At 58.4% G+C, this 12753-nt stretch overlaps 1 protein-coding gene across 4 annotated transcripts; it reads left to right on the top strand.

Annotated features, from left to right (window-relative positions):
• The first annotated feature begins 2154 nt into the window (after positions 1 to 2154).
• Positions 2155 to 11478, top strand: PRRG3 (proline rich and Gla domain 3). 4 transcript variants are annotated; one of them, XR_010606861.1, is made up of 4 exons: positions 2155 to 2211; positions 5477 to 5518; positions 6156 to 6330; positions 7154 to 7737. XR_010606861.1 is itself a non-coding variant. In XM_065643082.1 (4 exons), the coding sequence occupies exons 2-4, from the start codon at positions 5512 to 5514 to the stop codon at positions 10738 to 10740; spliced, it is 705 nt and encodes a 234-aa protein (XP_065499154.1). In that variant the 5' UTR covers positions 2155 to 2211; positions 5477 to 5511; the 3' UTR covers positions 10741 to 11478. The 4 variants fall into 4 exon arrangements, 1 of the variants encoding a protein (XP_065499154.1); XR_010606862.1 differs by having other exon boundaries at positions 5850 to 6330; XR_010606860.1 differs by having other exon boundaries at positions 5722 to 6330.
• Positions 11479 to 12753: the final 1275 nt, after the last annotated feature.

The raw sequence follows: 12753 nt of genomic DNA, 5'->3' as shown, positions 1-12753 counted from the left end.
CTGCCCTCCACTGTTCCCCCCTGGGGATTTTCTCACAAACGGTGTCTAACTTTTCCCTTCTGTGTTTTGCTTTTCCACCAGAGATCGCAGCCTCTCTGCCCCCAGCCTACCCCTGACTCTCTGTTTACACAACTGGGGCAAATTTCACACCCCGGGGACAGCCATCCCCACACCCCCAGTCCCTCGTCCCCTTCCCTTGCCCCTGCCCCAAAGAATTTGTGAGTCACCAGCTGGGGCAGGACTATAAAGGTGTCCTCGCCAAGGGTCTGCAGTGTCAGAGGGGACACTGTTGCTGCCACCATGGAAGCTGCTGCCTGTTGCCTGCCTCCCTGCGAGCTCCAAGAGCCCATAGCCGGCGGTCACCCAGCCCCGGGGCTGGAGCAAGAGGGAAGGTAGGTACCTGGGGAGGATGGGGAGGGCAAGGAGTGTGTGGGAGGTGGGATGGGGAAGGCTCCAGCAGAGTTTGGGTGAAGGCTGCGCAGCTCCCTGCTCTGACGGGGACCCCTCTGATGCCAGAAGCCGCAGGTGGGAGAGTGTGCAGAGCACTGGGAGCAATGCTGGGGGCTCCCAGAGGTGCTGGAGGGGCTGGAGCAGGGTAAGGAGAACTGACGCTGAGATGACAAGTGCACCTGCATGTGCCCAGCACCCCAGCCACGCACCTGGGGAGGGTGGGTGAGACTGTGGGGCTGGGGGTGCATGGCTGTGGTGGCAGGGAGCAAGGCAAGGGGGGAGCGGGCCGGGGTGGGTGGCCATCACACTAAACCTGCTCTCTGCACCTAGATTCCTACCTCTCTGGAGACCGTGGCTGCCCCGAGCGGAGGAGGGAACGGGGCAGAGGAGGGAGCAGACAGACACTGTGAGTTTTATAGTCCCTGTTTGGCAGAAAACCAGCCTCTTGTTCCTGAGTCCTTCACCCCCAGCACTATTGTGGGGCAGCACCGTGTCCACCTTCCGCTGTGCATCTCCGCTCTGTGCCACCAGCCCGTCTGGGGCAGGGCCAGGCAGACAACCCCGGGCAGCCACGGGGCTGCCTGTTCCCAGGCCGGGCGGGCATTCCTCAGGGGGTTAGCGGGATGCCTGGGCACGAGCTTTTGAGCACAGGCGGGAGATTACACTGGCAAAAAGCCCATCGGGGTGAGGGTTAGATGCCAGCTGCCTTTGCAGGGGCATGAGGACCTAAACCCAGGGGTGGAGGAGGGGGAGATGCCCGCTTCAGGGCACGCTGACTCTGCGGGGATCTGCTGGGTGTGTGGGGCATCACCCCAGCCAAGGGGACAGAAAGGCCCTGCCCTCACTGCCAGCCGGGACCCACGCTGTGCCAGGTGGAGGGGCCAGCAGGAGCCCCAGGGCAGGTGCCATCCCGACTGTGTCTCCTCAGGCTTGGCCTCACCAGGCGATGGCAGACGGCGGCCCTGACAAAGCGCTGGCGTTTTTCCACCACCCAGTCAGGTGCGTTCCCAGCCGCCGGTGCCCTGTGCGGGACCAAGGGCGGCGGGCAGGGCCCTCACCTGGCTGTGCCCCCACAGGCTCCTCTGGCCCAAGTCCAAGTCGTTTGACTATCTGTATGGCGTGGGGGAGAAGCTGCTGGAGAACTTCCCGGTGCAGGCCACCCTCTGCTTCTATGAGGAGTCGGGCAGCGAGGAGGAGGAGGAAGAAGAAGAGGAGGAAGAGGAGGCAGAGGAGGAAGAGGAGGCAGGGGACATGGCAGCGGGTCCAAACAGCCCCGGCAGGCTGGTGTGAGGGCATGGTGCAGCAGGCGATGTGGGATCTGGCAGCAGCACGGCAGCTGCCAGCCCCTGTGCAGGCAGCCCGTGTGCAGGCAGCCCGTGTGCAGGCAGCCCGTGTGCAGGCAGCGGGCACAGCCCGCACCGCCCGGGGTCACCGGCCCTCAGGGCCCGGCCCCGCAGCGCCGCCCGCAGCTCGGAGCGCGGCGCCGCCGCGGACATGGGACTACAACTACCAGCAGCCACTGCGGCACCTCCCGGCAGCTGTAGCCCTCTCTCATTGGCTACCAGCCGCTCTCGGCTTGAGGGAGGAGCGAGTAGCACCGCCCACTTCCCCTCGCTCCGCGTTTCTATTGGAGGAAGGCGGTGCGCGCTGGCTGCGGGAGGTCCGATTGGCTGGGCGGGACGGGGCGGGAGGAGGCGGGGCGGTAGTGGGGCCTTCCCCTCCCCGGCGGCGGGAGGGAGCGGAGCGGCGGGGCGCCATGAGGTACGGGCGGGGCGGCGCTGCCGGGGGTACGGGGCGAGGCGGGCAGGAGCCGCGGGGAGGGTCGTGGGGCGAGGGTGGCAGTGGGGCGGTGGGCGGGAGCTGAGGGGCCATGCGTGGGGGGAAAGGGGCTGGGGAGGTGGGAGCGGCGAAGCTGGCGAGGGGTTTCTGGGCGTTCGGGCAAGAGGAGAGCGGCGTAGGGGGAGTGCCGGTGGGGTGTGCGGTGGGGCAGGGGGTGGCGGTGGGTGAGGAGGTGGGGGGGTTCGCCTGGGACCAGAAAGCCCCGCTGGGTTGGGCAGGTTCGCGTTTGGGCTGGTGGTGAGTTGGGGCGGGGGGGACACGACCCTGCTGTGGGGTCGCAGCAGAATCTGATGGGCGGTGGGGATAATTTGGAGCTGGGTTTAGGCAGGGCCGGTGCTGGGACGGAGGGGCCGGGGCAGGGGCTGGCCGGGGGCAGCGGGAGGACCAGCCGTGTGGGGTGGGATGGGACCCGGAGGCTGTTTGGGAGAGCGAGGGGTCCTGGCAGCCCGCGGGGACCCCGCGGTCCCTGGCAAGCGGAGCCAGTGCAGCCGCATCTCCTTGCTGTGGATCTTGGCATGGAAAACCCCAAATATTGCTTGGATCCCGCTGAGCGGCTGGCAGCCCTGGCTACGTGATGCCAGGAGAGCTGGCAGCCTCCCTGCGTGCGGTGGCGCGTCACCGGCGTCTGTGGATCCCCCTGACCCGTGCCCGTGTCCCCCAGCCTGGCGAGGAGGTTCCATCTCCCATTGTGCCCCCCATATCCTCCCCATGCCCGCTGGAGATCTGCGGGGCGCCGGCACCATGCGCCCACCAAATTTCACCAGCACGATTTCCTCCTTTGGCATCAGTGACGGGAGCGGGGGCGGAGATGGGGGGAGCCCGGGGGAGACACAAATGCGCGACTGCAGCATCCTCACTCTCACGGCTGCATCCCTCGCGCCTCCTCACGGTTGCCTTAGCAACCTCCTATCGATGGGGTATTTATAGAGGAGGCAGACGCGTGTTGGGAAGCCGGAGGGGGGGCACTGGGACTGGGTGGGCGTCTGCTCGGTCAGCTTCCAGCTTCAGGCTTCTCTCGGCTTGCGTGGTTGTGTGGAGGCAGGAGGGATGCTGCTCGCCTTGGCGTCAGCGTGCGCGGTGGTTCAGCTTTTCCTGCTCACCACAGCCGGAGGAGGTGGTTAGGAATTTGTGCACAGAAATAAAAATAAGCATCTGGGTTGTGTGCCCTTCTCACAGACATCACTCATGCTTGTAGGCTTGCGTAGACCTGGCTTATTGTTGCACTGAAATAAACAGTCTCTGAGCTCTGACACTGGGTGCATTGGCACAGATATTTGGAAAAAACTTAAAGATAAAATTTTTCTGATGCATTAAATGTGTTGTCCAACGTGTGATGTAGCTTACAGAGCTGGGGGTCCTGACAAATCTGGTCTTGAATATTCCTGTTTCTGTGTCTCTGTTCTCCTGTCTGTTAAAGGACGGGAATGCCTGTAACAACAAGCAATACAAAGGTTTTTTGTGGAAGCTGTAGCAAGTTTTCCATGCCATGTGTTCTTTTATCCTGTGGGTTTAGATCTCTTTGTAAAAACTGATGACAACAAAAGCAGGTCAGGCAGTCCCTGCTCAGAGCTGATGCAGCCTGTGGGGGAATGCACGGATCTGGAGGCCTCTTAGCTGCTCTCACATCCCCCGGAACGGCTCAGAAAAGCAGGATTGGGTACACAGTTTATAGGAGAAAAGGCCTCCTGGTGTGGGCTGTGGAGTGCAGGAGGCAGCAGACCCCTCCTGTGTAATTCTGGTGCTCTCCTGCTTTTCCTCACTCCTGCTTAAACTCCAGACTCAGGTTTGCAGTCTGAGTTTCACAAACTGTTGGAAAGGAGCTGCTTTCTGCCTCCGCAGGCAGCTCCAGGCTTGCTTAGCCTTTTGCTACTTTTGGTGCGGGAACCTCAGAAACCCCAGGAAAACCCAGAAACCACAGGAAACCTGATGTTGTCAGGGAGAGGTGCTGGACTTATCGAGAAGGCGGCTGTTGGTGAGGTATGGTAGTGTCTGCCATGGGGGTGTGCATCAGCCTTTCTGTGTCTGAATTCCGACCCTTTACGTGAAATGAGAAATGCATTTCTAGCCTTGCTGACCCTGTGAACGGCCCTGTGCCATCCCTGACCTCACTCCAGCTGAGCAAATTCAAGTGCTTTTTAGGATAACTCTGAATATCTGAAGTCCTGGACCTAAGATCAGCATGTGGTTTAGTTCCTGCTGTTTCTAACTGTGTTTGCTCCTTCATCTGCAATAAATCCCTGTAGAGGCTGGTTAGTCTTGTCTCCTCTGTCTCCTGATGGAGCTGTGGCCTTGCCACAACAAGGTGTCATGCAAGGCAAGAGGAGATGAGTCTGCCCAGAATAGTCTGATCTCGGTGGGGCATCAAGCGCAGGGAGAAGGCAAAGCATGAAAAACAAGTGAGTGAAACTCCTCCTGTGAGCAGAGATGGATATACTCTGCCTCTGCAGGACTTTGTTTCACTCTTCTGGGGTTTTGTTTAGTTTAGTTTTGCTTTTGAAGCACAAAATATGCTTTTCCAGCTGCAGAGCTGTTGTCCTGGGTATGCAGGGAGCTCTGTCACTCCTGCTGCTGCCCTTAGCTTGGCCCAGCAACCTTTAGAAGATGCCATACCTATGCTTTGCTGCTGTGTAGCTGGCTTTATGGCGGTGGAGAAGACAGTATGGCCCTGTTTATTGCAGATTGTGGGTAGGACCTGCAGAAATGAGAACTGGCACGGCTGGGAAGTTGATTTTTGAAAGGGTGACTGCTTTACCTGTGTCCTTCAATCCCTTCTGGAAGGGAGGAGCACCAGGCTGCTCTCAGCAGCTTCTGCCGCGCAGGTCATCTCATCTGCTCATGAGATACGGGGACTCTCCTTCATCCAGTTCTTCCCTTCCTACTTGGCTTGTCTGCAGCCCTCTGGGCTTCTTGGGCAGGGCCCTGGCCCTCCCTGGGCTGATGCGCCACAGAGACCTGCCCCAGGCTCCTGGAGAGCCCAGGGTGCCCTCAGCCCTTCCAGCCACGCGATGAGCAGAGGGGCAGCGCGAGTCCTGGGCTCTCGGAGAGGCACCGCTTGGCTGGGAGCTGCCATGGGTCCCCCAGCCAGCACCCTGCTTTCTGCACGGATCTGACCCTGCGCGATGGAGGGCTTGGGCTTCAGGGGGTGAAATTTATGCTGTCAGTGACTCTCCTGCTCTTTTCTCTGCAGGTAGGCCGGAGCCCCCTGTAGCTGAGTGAGGCAGCATGGCAAGTAAGTGTTCCCCTGTCAAGACAGAGAGGTGGCAGTGGTGCTGGAGGAGAGAAGGGGGGTGTTTGGCAGCTAGTTCTCAAGGAAGGGGCACCTGTGCTTTTTGGGGGGTGTTATTCTCTGTGGGGAGCAGAGGCCATTGGCTGTTATCCCTGGATGAGGTTTGAGGTCCGGCCTGACTTGTGCTTCTCTCTCCCCTGTGGAAGGTGGGAGCCAAGAGGAGGTGCTGAAGGGCTGACCTCCCCATACGCTGCAGTGTTTCTTTATTTGCGTGATGCTCACTGTGCAAGTCAGGCCTCCCTGAGGCTCTTCAGACTGACTGGCTCCTCCACAGGGACTGCTGGTCTGCGCCGACATCTCCTAACAGCAGTTCTCTTCGTGGCCCATGACTCGCATCCCACGAGCTGCCCATCCTGGGGGCCACGCTGCCTTGTAGCCTGGGCGGCCAGTGGCACTGGAGCTCTGGGCAGCCGCCTAACTTGGTTCCACCAGCAGCTCGCTGCACCTCAGCATCTGCAGGACGGGAGATGGGGCCACGCGGGGCCAGTGGCTACAGCTGGGCCGAGTCTGGCGAGGGTGGAGGATGGCGTATGCTCTGTAAAGAGCTGGACTCAACCCTCCATCTTGCTCTTCCGGGCAGCCTGCACAAGGGCTGCACACAGCGACGTGGTGGGAGCTCGAGGAGGACAGTGGTTGTGAACAGGGAGATGCAGAGATCTGGTAGAGATCTCGGGATTTGCTCGGGGTGTCGCTGGAGCCAGCTATGGAGGTGGAGGCAGTGGCCATGCTGGGCAGGAGGACCCCAGGGGTGACAGGTATGTCTTCTTTCATTATCTGTGCTGTGCTAGGTGGGGGAGGGAGCAGCAATCTTGAGGCAGTGTTTTTAGAAGGCAGTGTTAATCCTCTGTTAATGAGGAGGGTACCTGGCTAAGTCCCTGCCTTCCTCCACTGTTGCCTTTTCTCCTTCCCAGAGCTCAGGTGCTGGCTCACCAGCACTTACTGGTTGTGGGAGGTGTCCCCTGTGGTGGCAGTGTCCCTTGCTGGCCAGTCTCCTTTGTGGTGACCCTGACGTGCAGGAGGGGAATGTGGTGGTCAGTGCGTTCACCATCATGCCCTCCTCGGCAGCATCATGCAGCCCTGGCTGTCCCTCCGCAGACACAGCCGCATGTCACTCTGCAGAGAAGCAGCCCCCGGGGTGTCCCCACAAGCCGGACACAGAGCAGAGGGGTGGCGGTGTGACCAAGCCTGCCTGCCACCAGGGGCCAGCAGCGCCTCGGGAAACCCAGCAGGGATGCAGCGAACCCAGCCCTTGCTCCTGCTCCCCCTGCCTAAAGCTCTGATCTTTCCTGAGCACCGGTTCTCCAGCTGGTGTGGGGAGACTTGGAGAGGCACAAGGGGTCAGTACTGAGGCTGTTGGGCCTTGGGAAGTCCCCTCTGCCCTGCAGTTTGGGGACAGTACCTGCTCAGCTGTCTGCTCTTTCTGTCCAGGCTGGAGATGAGAGTTGGCAAAGCTCTTGTTTCCTGAAAGCCAGTGGTTTTCCTGCCCTGGTCCGCAGGCACATGGGAGCTCTTTGCACTTGCTGTGTAAAAGAGCCAGGGGGAGCAGTGACTTAGTTTCTGCTCTTCTGCCATTTCTAGGTCCCTGAGGATAACTGGATGTGGGGAGAAGCACACACGTCTGTTGCATCGTGCTTTCAGTCAGGACACTGCTCGGGATACCTGCCTGCCTGTGTGTCTGTTTTTATTTCCTACCGTAGTGGCCAGTTCAGCATGGCAAAGCAGGGAAGGGGTCAAGGGACTGGTGTCTGCAGGGATGGAACACCCTGACATTGAGACCTGCGACCAAGCTTTTTGCTCCAAGGTGTGCTGAGGAAGAGGCTCAGACTCAAGTGCTGAGGACGGGAGAGTCGATTCCGCAGCCTGATCAAGGCAGGAGGCAAAGGAGGTGAGGCCAGACTTCTCCAGCAAAGGATGGGCCATTTGCAGAATGGACAGTGTCTTTGTAAAATTTCATCTCATTCTGGAAAGGCTCAAGAGAAGGCTGGCCTGGCAATCTGCTCCCTCTCCAGCCAGGACAGCCCTCCTCAACTGCAAATGCCAAGGCAAGCTGATCCCTGCCCTCCTGCGAGATGCCGTCTGTGCCTCCTGAAAATGCTTTTTTGGTTGTTCCTTGTAACAAAAAAAAAAAGATGTTTGCATAATAAAGTTGATTCTGAGGAGAAGTCTCTGACTCACATCATTCATGCTGCTCTTCATTCACACCTCAGTGGTTCAGGCCTCTGCAAAAGCTCTCACTGAAGCAAGCCATTAATAAATCACAGGGGGAAAATGCACCTACACAGCACAAAAAGAGCACAGTGCCTCCAAGCATGGGATGGCATAGCACAGTAGTAGTTGCTTACACCATGATCTTGTCCCTGCCTTGACGTTTACAAATGCTTTCACAAAGGTCTTGCTGTATTGTTCTAGGAGCAGGATATGTGAAAGGTAAAGCAGAAGGAAACCTGCTGGTCTCTCTGATAAAGGACTCCTAATGGAAGAAGTTGGTAGCTTTTCACTAACTGTTACATTTGATCTTCACCAAGCTCCTTATGGAAGGAGTATCTCTCTGTCACAGCCAAGCTGTAACACTGGGAGGGAGACTCCAGCTGTTCCTGTGCCTCATTGTCCTGCAGCTGTCGATGTTGCTGCTGTGTGAGTTGGTTCATCTGGCTGATCCAATGGAAGACTGGGCCTGAGGGTGAAGGAGGTAAATAAGTTTCTGTGGATCAGCCGGGTGAGTCGATTCATCCTCCTCAAGGGAAGCAGCACGATTATGTGGCTTGGTGGGATGAGGTGGTGCCAGCCTACAACTGCGTTGAGCAGCGTAATGGAAACACTCTCTTATGAAGCATGTGCATGGGATGTTTGGATCCTGGAAGGGCCGCGGTTTGTGTGGAGTTTCTGCTTTCCGGGCAACAACTCATTTGTGTCTCCCGTACCGCTGCAGGTTCTGGTAGGTACTTGCTCCCTGCACCCCGTGGAGGTCTCCCTCCTGCAGAATATTTGGGGAGAGGCTTTGAAAGGGCTGTGTGTCCTGCAGGCAGGAAGGTGCTGTTCCTGCTCAGTCTGCCTGCCTGCATGCTCTGTGAGAAGATCTGATACGGACAACCTGGAGTGTCCCAGGCTTTGGGAGCAGAGGCAGGTTTTAAGGCCTGTGCCAAAATGTAGTAGGGATGAGAATGTGATGCCATGTGAGGAGACGTTGCTCAGGCCTCTTTCAGTATCTGACTCGTGACTCCCTGTGCTGCTGCTGTGCATTGGGGATGTTTGCCTTTGTTGGGCCTTGGTCTGTGAGAAGACACAGTGGTGTTTCTGGCACCTGAACAGACTCTCTGAAGCCACCTGAGCTTGCATGACCCCACAGCAGCTGGCAGCAGGGACACCAGCTTCCAGCAGGCTCTGCCCTCCTGCGGGGCGCTGTGGAGGTGTGAAGCAAGAGAGAAGGCTCTAAGGGAATGCACGGGGGGGACTGTGGAATGACGCGCAATGCACTATGTGTTGCGAGTCCGTCTCAGTGCTGGCCCTGTGTCTTGGCAGAGAGGCCCAGCTCTGCTCCCCAGCCCTGCGGGGTCTTGCTTGCCCGGTGAGATCTCCCTTGCCCTGCAACAAAGAGGCAGCAAGGTCAAATCCTATCGAGGGCAGGAGGATGAAAACAAGGATTTTTGGAGCCTTCTGTCTCTTGTTCAGCGGCCCTGTGTGGTCTGCAGCTGCTGCTTTTGATGTCTCTAGCATCTCAGCCGTGCTGGAAAGATGCTGCTGATGCTGTGTATCTCTGGGCAGACCCCAAGAGCCCTGTGCCCCTCTGGGTGTGCTCTCCCTCAGCGGGCACTCTGCTGTGCCAATGGAATTGTAGCCCTGGGCTTTTGGTGTTCGGGATGCCTGTACCACCAAATCCTGTGGGAAGCCGGGTGGGAAAGCCTGGTTGGGCAGAGGCCACATGTGGGGTTGTCCCTGCTCAGCATATCTCTGCCTTGTGTGTTGCAGTGTTCTTGGGGGCCAGGAATGCCCACTCGGTCCTGAAGCGCTTTCCCCGAGCCAACGGCTTCTTGGAGGAGATCCGGCAGGGCACCATCGAGCGGGAGTGCATTGAGGAGGTCTGCAGCTATGAGGAGGTCAAGGAAGTGTTCGAGAACAAGGAGAAGACGGTGTGTTTGTCCTGCCATACTCCCCAGTGGATGTGTGAGAGCTTATGCCTTAGCGAGCTGGGGGTGGAGAAGGAAAGTGCAGAGGGAACAGCCTCTCCTGTTCTCTTTGTCCTCTTCTGTCTGCAGGCAGCATGCTGTGGACTTGCTTTCCAGCATGACTTTCCCTTCCCTTGGCATTGCCAGGACACCCTGCCCACAGCCGCAGGTGACGCTGGCACTCCTGTGTGGGAAATCTCTGTCCTCGATGCTCCAGGCTGGGGTTGGCATTAGCCAAATTTCTCCCTGCATGGTGTGGAGGCTGCTGGCTGTTGTTGAGGGATGTTCCCTTGATCTTTTATGTTGGTTCCCAGCAGCACTTCAGCTGCTGACAGCCCTGGTGAGGGTTGTGGGGGATGGCCAAAAAACTGCCTCTTATAGGCCTAGGAAGGGCAGTGACTATTGGTCAAGGAGTGCTTGCCCCACCTGCAGCACATGATGGTTGCTTCTCTGTTCCTGCCACAGATGGAGTTTTGGAAGGGCTACACGAACTCTGTCTACTCCGTCAAGGACCCTGGGCACAGCACGGAGCGCTCAGACGCTATGTATGTGGTGGTGCCCCTCTTGGGAGTGGCTCTTCTGATAGTCATCGCCCTCTTCATCATCTGGAGGTGCCAGCTTCAAAAGGCCACCCGCCACCGTCCCTCCTATGCCCAGAACCGTTACCTGGCCAGCCGAACGGGACGCAGCCTCCCCAGGGTCATGGTGTACCGAGAGCGGTCGCAAAGCCAAGGGGAAACCCAGTATCAGCGAGAAGCGAGCAATCGGGTGGCTGGAGACAGCAGAGCTGGGGGCACCCCCCAGCAAGACAACACCCTTTACCCACCAGAGCACTCGGTCTCCGTCCTCTCCAGACTGTCCAGTGCCACCCCTCCACCTTCCTATGAGGAGGTGACGGGCCACCCAGAGAGCAGCAGCGGTGAAGAGACCAGTGTGTCCTACAATGACCCACCACCCAAGTACGAAGAGATCGTGGCTGCTGCCCCCATCGCGGGCAAATAGCGGGTCTGCCTCCCTCCTGCCTCTTCACACACTCACACTCCCCCCTCACACGACCCTTTGCCATGCCCAGGACCCCTTTTGGGTGCCAGTCGGCACCCCATCTCACCTGTACGAGCTGGTGCCATCACACAATAGCCTTACCCTCCTAACCAAAAAGAGCTGTCCCCAGGTGGGGTGAGGCTGGGCTGCGGGGATGGCTCTGAGCCAGCCAGCCGTCCCCTGCCCCTCACTCCCCGCTCACGTAAGTGCTGTAGCAGCCAGACCAGAGCGGCAGCTTGTTCCTGGCTCAACGCGGGGGTCTCCCCATGGTGCATTTGATCCCCTTACTTACCCCTTGAATAGTTAGAACATTTCTCATGATTAAAACAGCCTCACTGCCTCCCTGGGCTCAGCCTTACCCCATGTCCTCATCTGGCCCCATTTTACTGCTCCAGGCTCTGATGAGGAGTTGGAGATGCAGGAAGAGTGCGGTGAATTTCTGTCCATCCCCGCAGTCGGTGTCCACGCTCTGTGTTTGGGGATAAAGTGCCTCCCTTGTGTGGATTTGCCACCAGGTGGGAATGGAGAACCCGGTCCGTCCTGCGGTGCCTATAGTGATATTCACTGTCCAGAGATCAGGAGGAGCAGTGAGGGAGGTGCTCTCTGATCTCCTAGATCCCTTTGGAAAGGAGGAAAGGCTCATGGTGGTCTTGTATGGGAGGTAAGTGACTTTGGAGTAGCAGGTCCTTTTCGTGATGCTCTCCACTTCCCTCCTGCGGGGTGCCAGGCAGCTCGAAGTTTGGCTGCGTCAGAGCTGCCCGATGTGCTCATCTCTGACCTCAAGCCAAAAATGGCCCCATGGCTTTAAGCAGTGGGAATGCTTCTTTTTCTTGGAGCATCCTGGAAAAAGACGCCTGTCTGGTGTCTGCCCCAGAGGTGGGATGCCGGCACAGGGAGACTGGACAGGCCGAACCTCCACACTCTCTACCCCAAACGTCTCTGTCCTGCCTGGCCCCTCTCTTTGGTGCTCTTTGTTCTCCAGAGCAGGTTAAGGGGAATGTGAGACCCCACTCTCCTCCAGGCCCTTCTGGTGGGCAGAGTGCTTGGTGGCCCTGGCTGCGGCGTGGAGCTGACAGAGATGGCTGCAGAGGTGAGGGCTGACCATGCCATGACCCAGCAATGCCAATGGGTCGGGAGTAGGGCCAGACTCTGTTGCACCTGACCACTGGCTGGTTGTGGTGCCAGGGCAGAGCCGGGTGCTTTGCTGTGGGACCAGTGTCCCCTTTTCCTGGGCAGCTGTTTTTGAGGTCCGAGCAATGGGGCTGTCATTTCCCAGTCATGCATGATGGGTTAAAAAGGGGGGTTGTGTTCATCTGCCCCATAGGACTAGCCCAGAAACCCCCAGCACTGCCACTCCTTGGTGTTCACCCCAGTACCAGTCTCTCCACCAGCACTGAAAGGCTATTGTACATCTCTGCACCTGCTCAGTCCCAACGATGCTCTCGCTGCAGGTGCCCTCAGCCCAGAGCTGAGGCTTGCCCAGCGTGGCCGTTCCTGGGGCAGGACATGGGTTTGCAGCTGCTGGCACCTTGTCTGTCCCCTCCCAGGCCTTTATTCTGCCTTTTGGCCTTAGCAAATTGGGCTTATGGGAAGACCTGACAGCGAGCATTGGGGTCAGAGCCTGGAAAAGACTGGAGGGAGACAGAAGGGCGCTCTGCATCCTCTGTCTTTGATACTCGGTCATTATCCCTGCAGTTTGTATTCTGTAAAACTTGGTATATTTCTGTGAAAAAAAAAAAAAAAAAAAAAAAGGTATTTATTAAAAAACCCTCACTGTCTGCTGAGTAGCACAGGGTGGCTTTTTCCCACAGGGGCGTCCCTCCCTGGGTGCAGCTGGATTTCCATCTCGCGAGGGTGCCTGGGGCTCAGCTCTGCAGGGTGATGGAGGCAGCCGTGGCACGGTGGCACCGATACCTGCCCTGGGCACAGCTGCAGGAGGGCACCATCTCTGGGGACCAGGTGTGTGCTGCTGCG

Source organism: Caloenas nicobarica, chromosome 12 (assembly GCF_036013445.1).
Source record: "Caloenas nicobarica isolate bCalNic1 chromosome 12, bCalNic1.hap1, whole genome shotgun sequence".
NCBI lineage: Eukaryota > Metazoa > Chordata > Aves > Columbiformes > Columbidae > Caloenas > Caloenas nicobarica.
The sequence above is the reverse complement of the archived record's forward strand: the minus strand, read 5'-3'. Positions and strand labels throughout refer to the sequence as shown.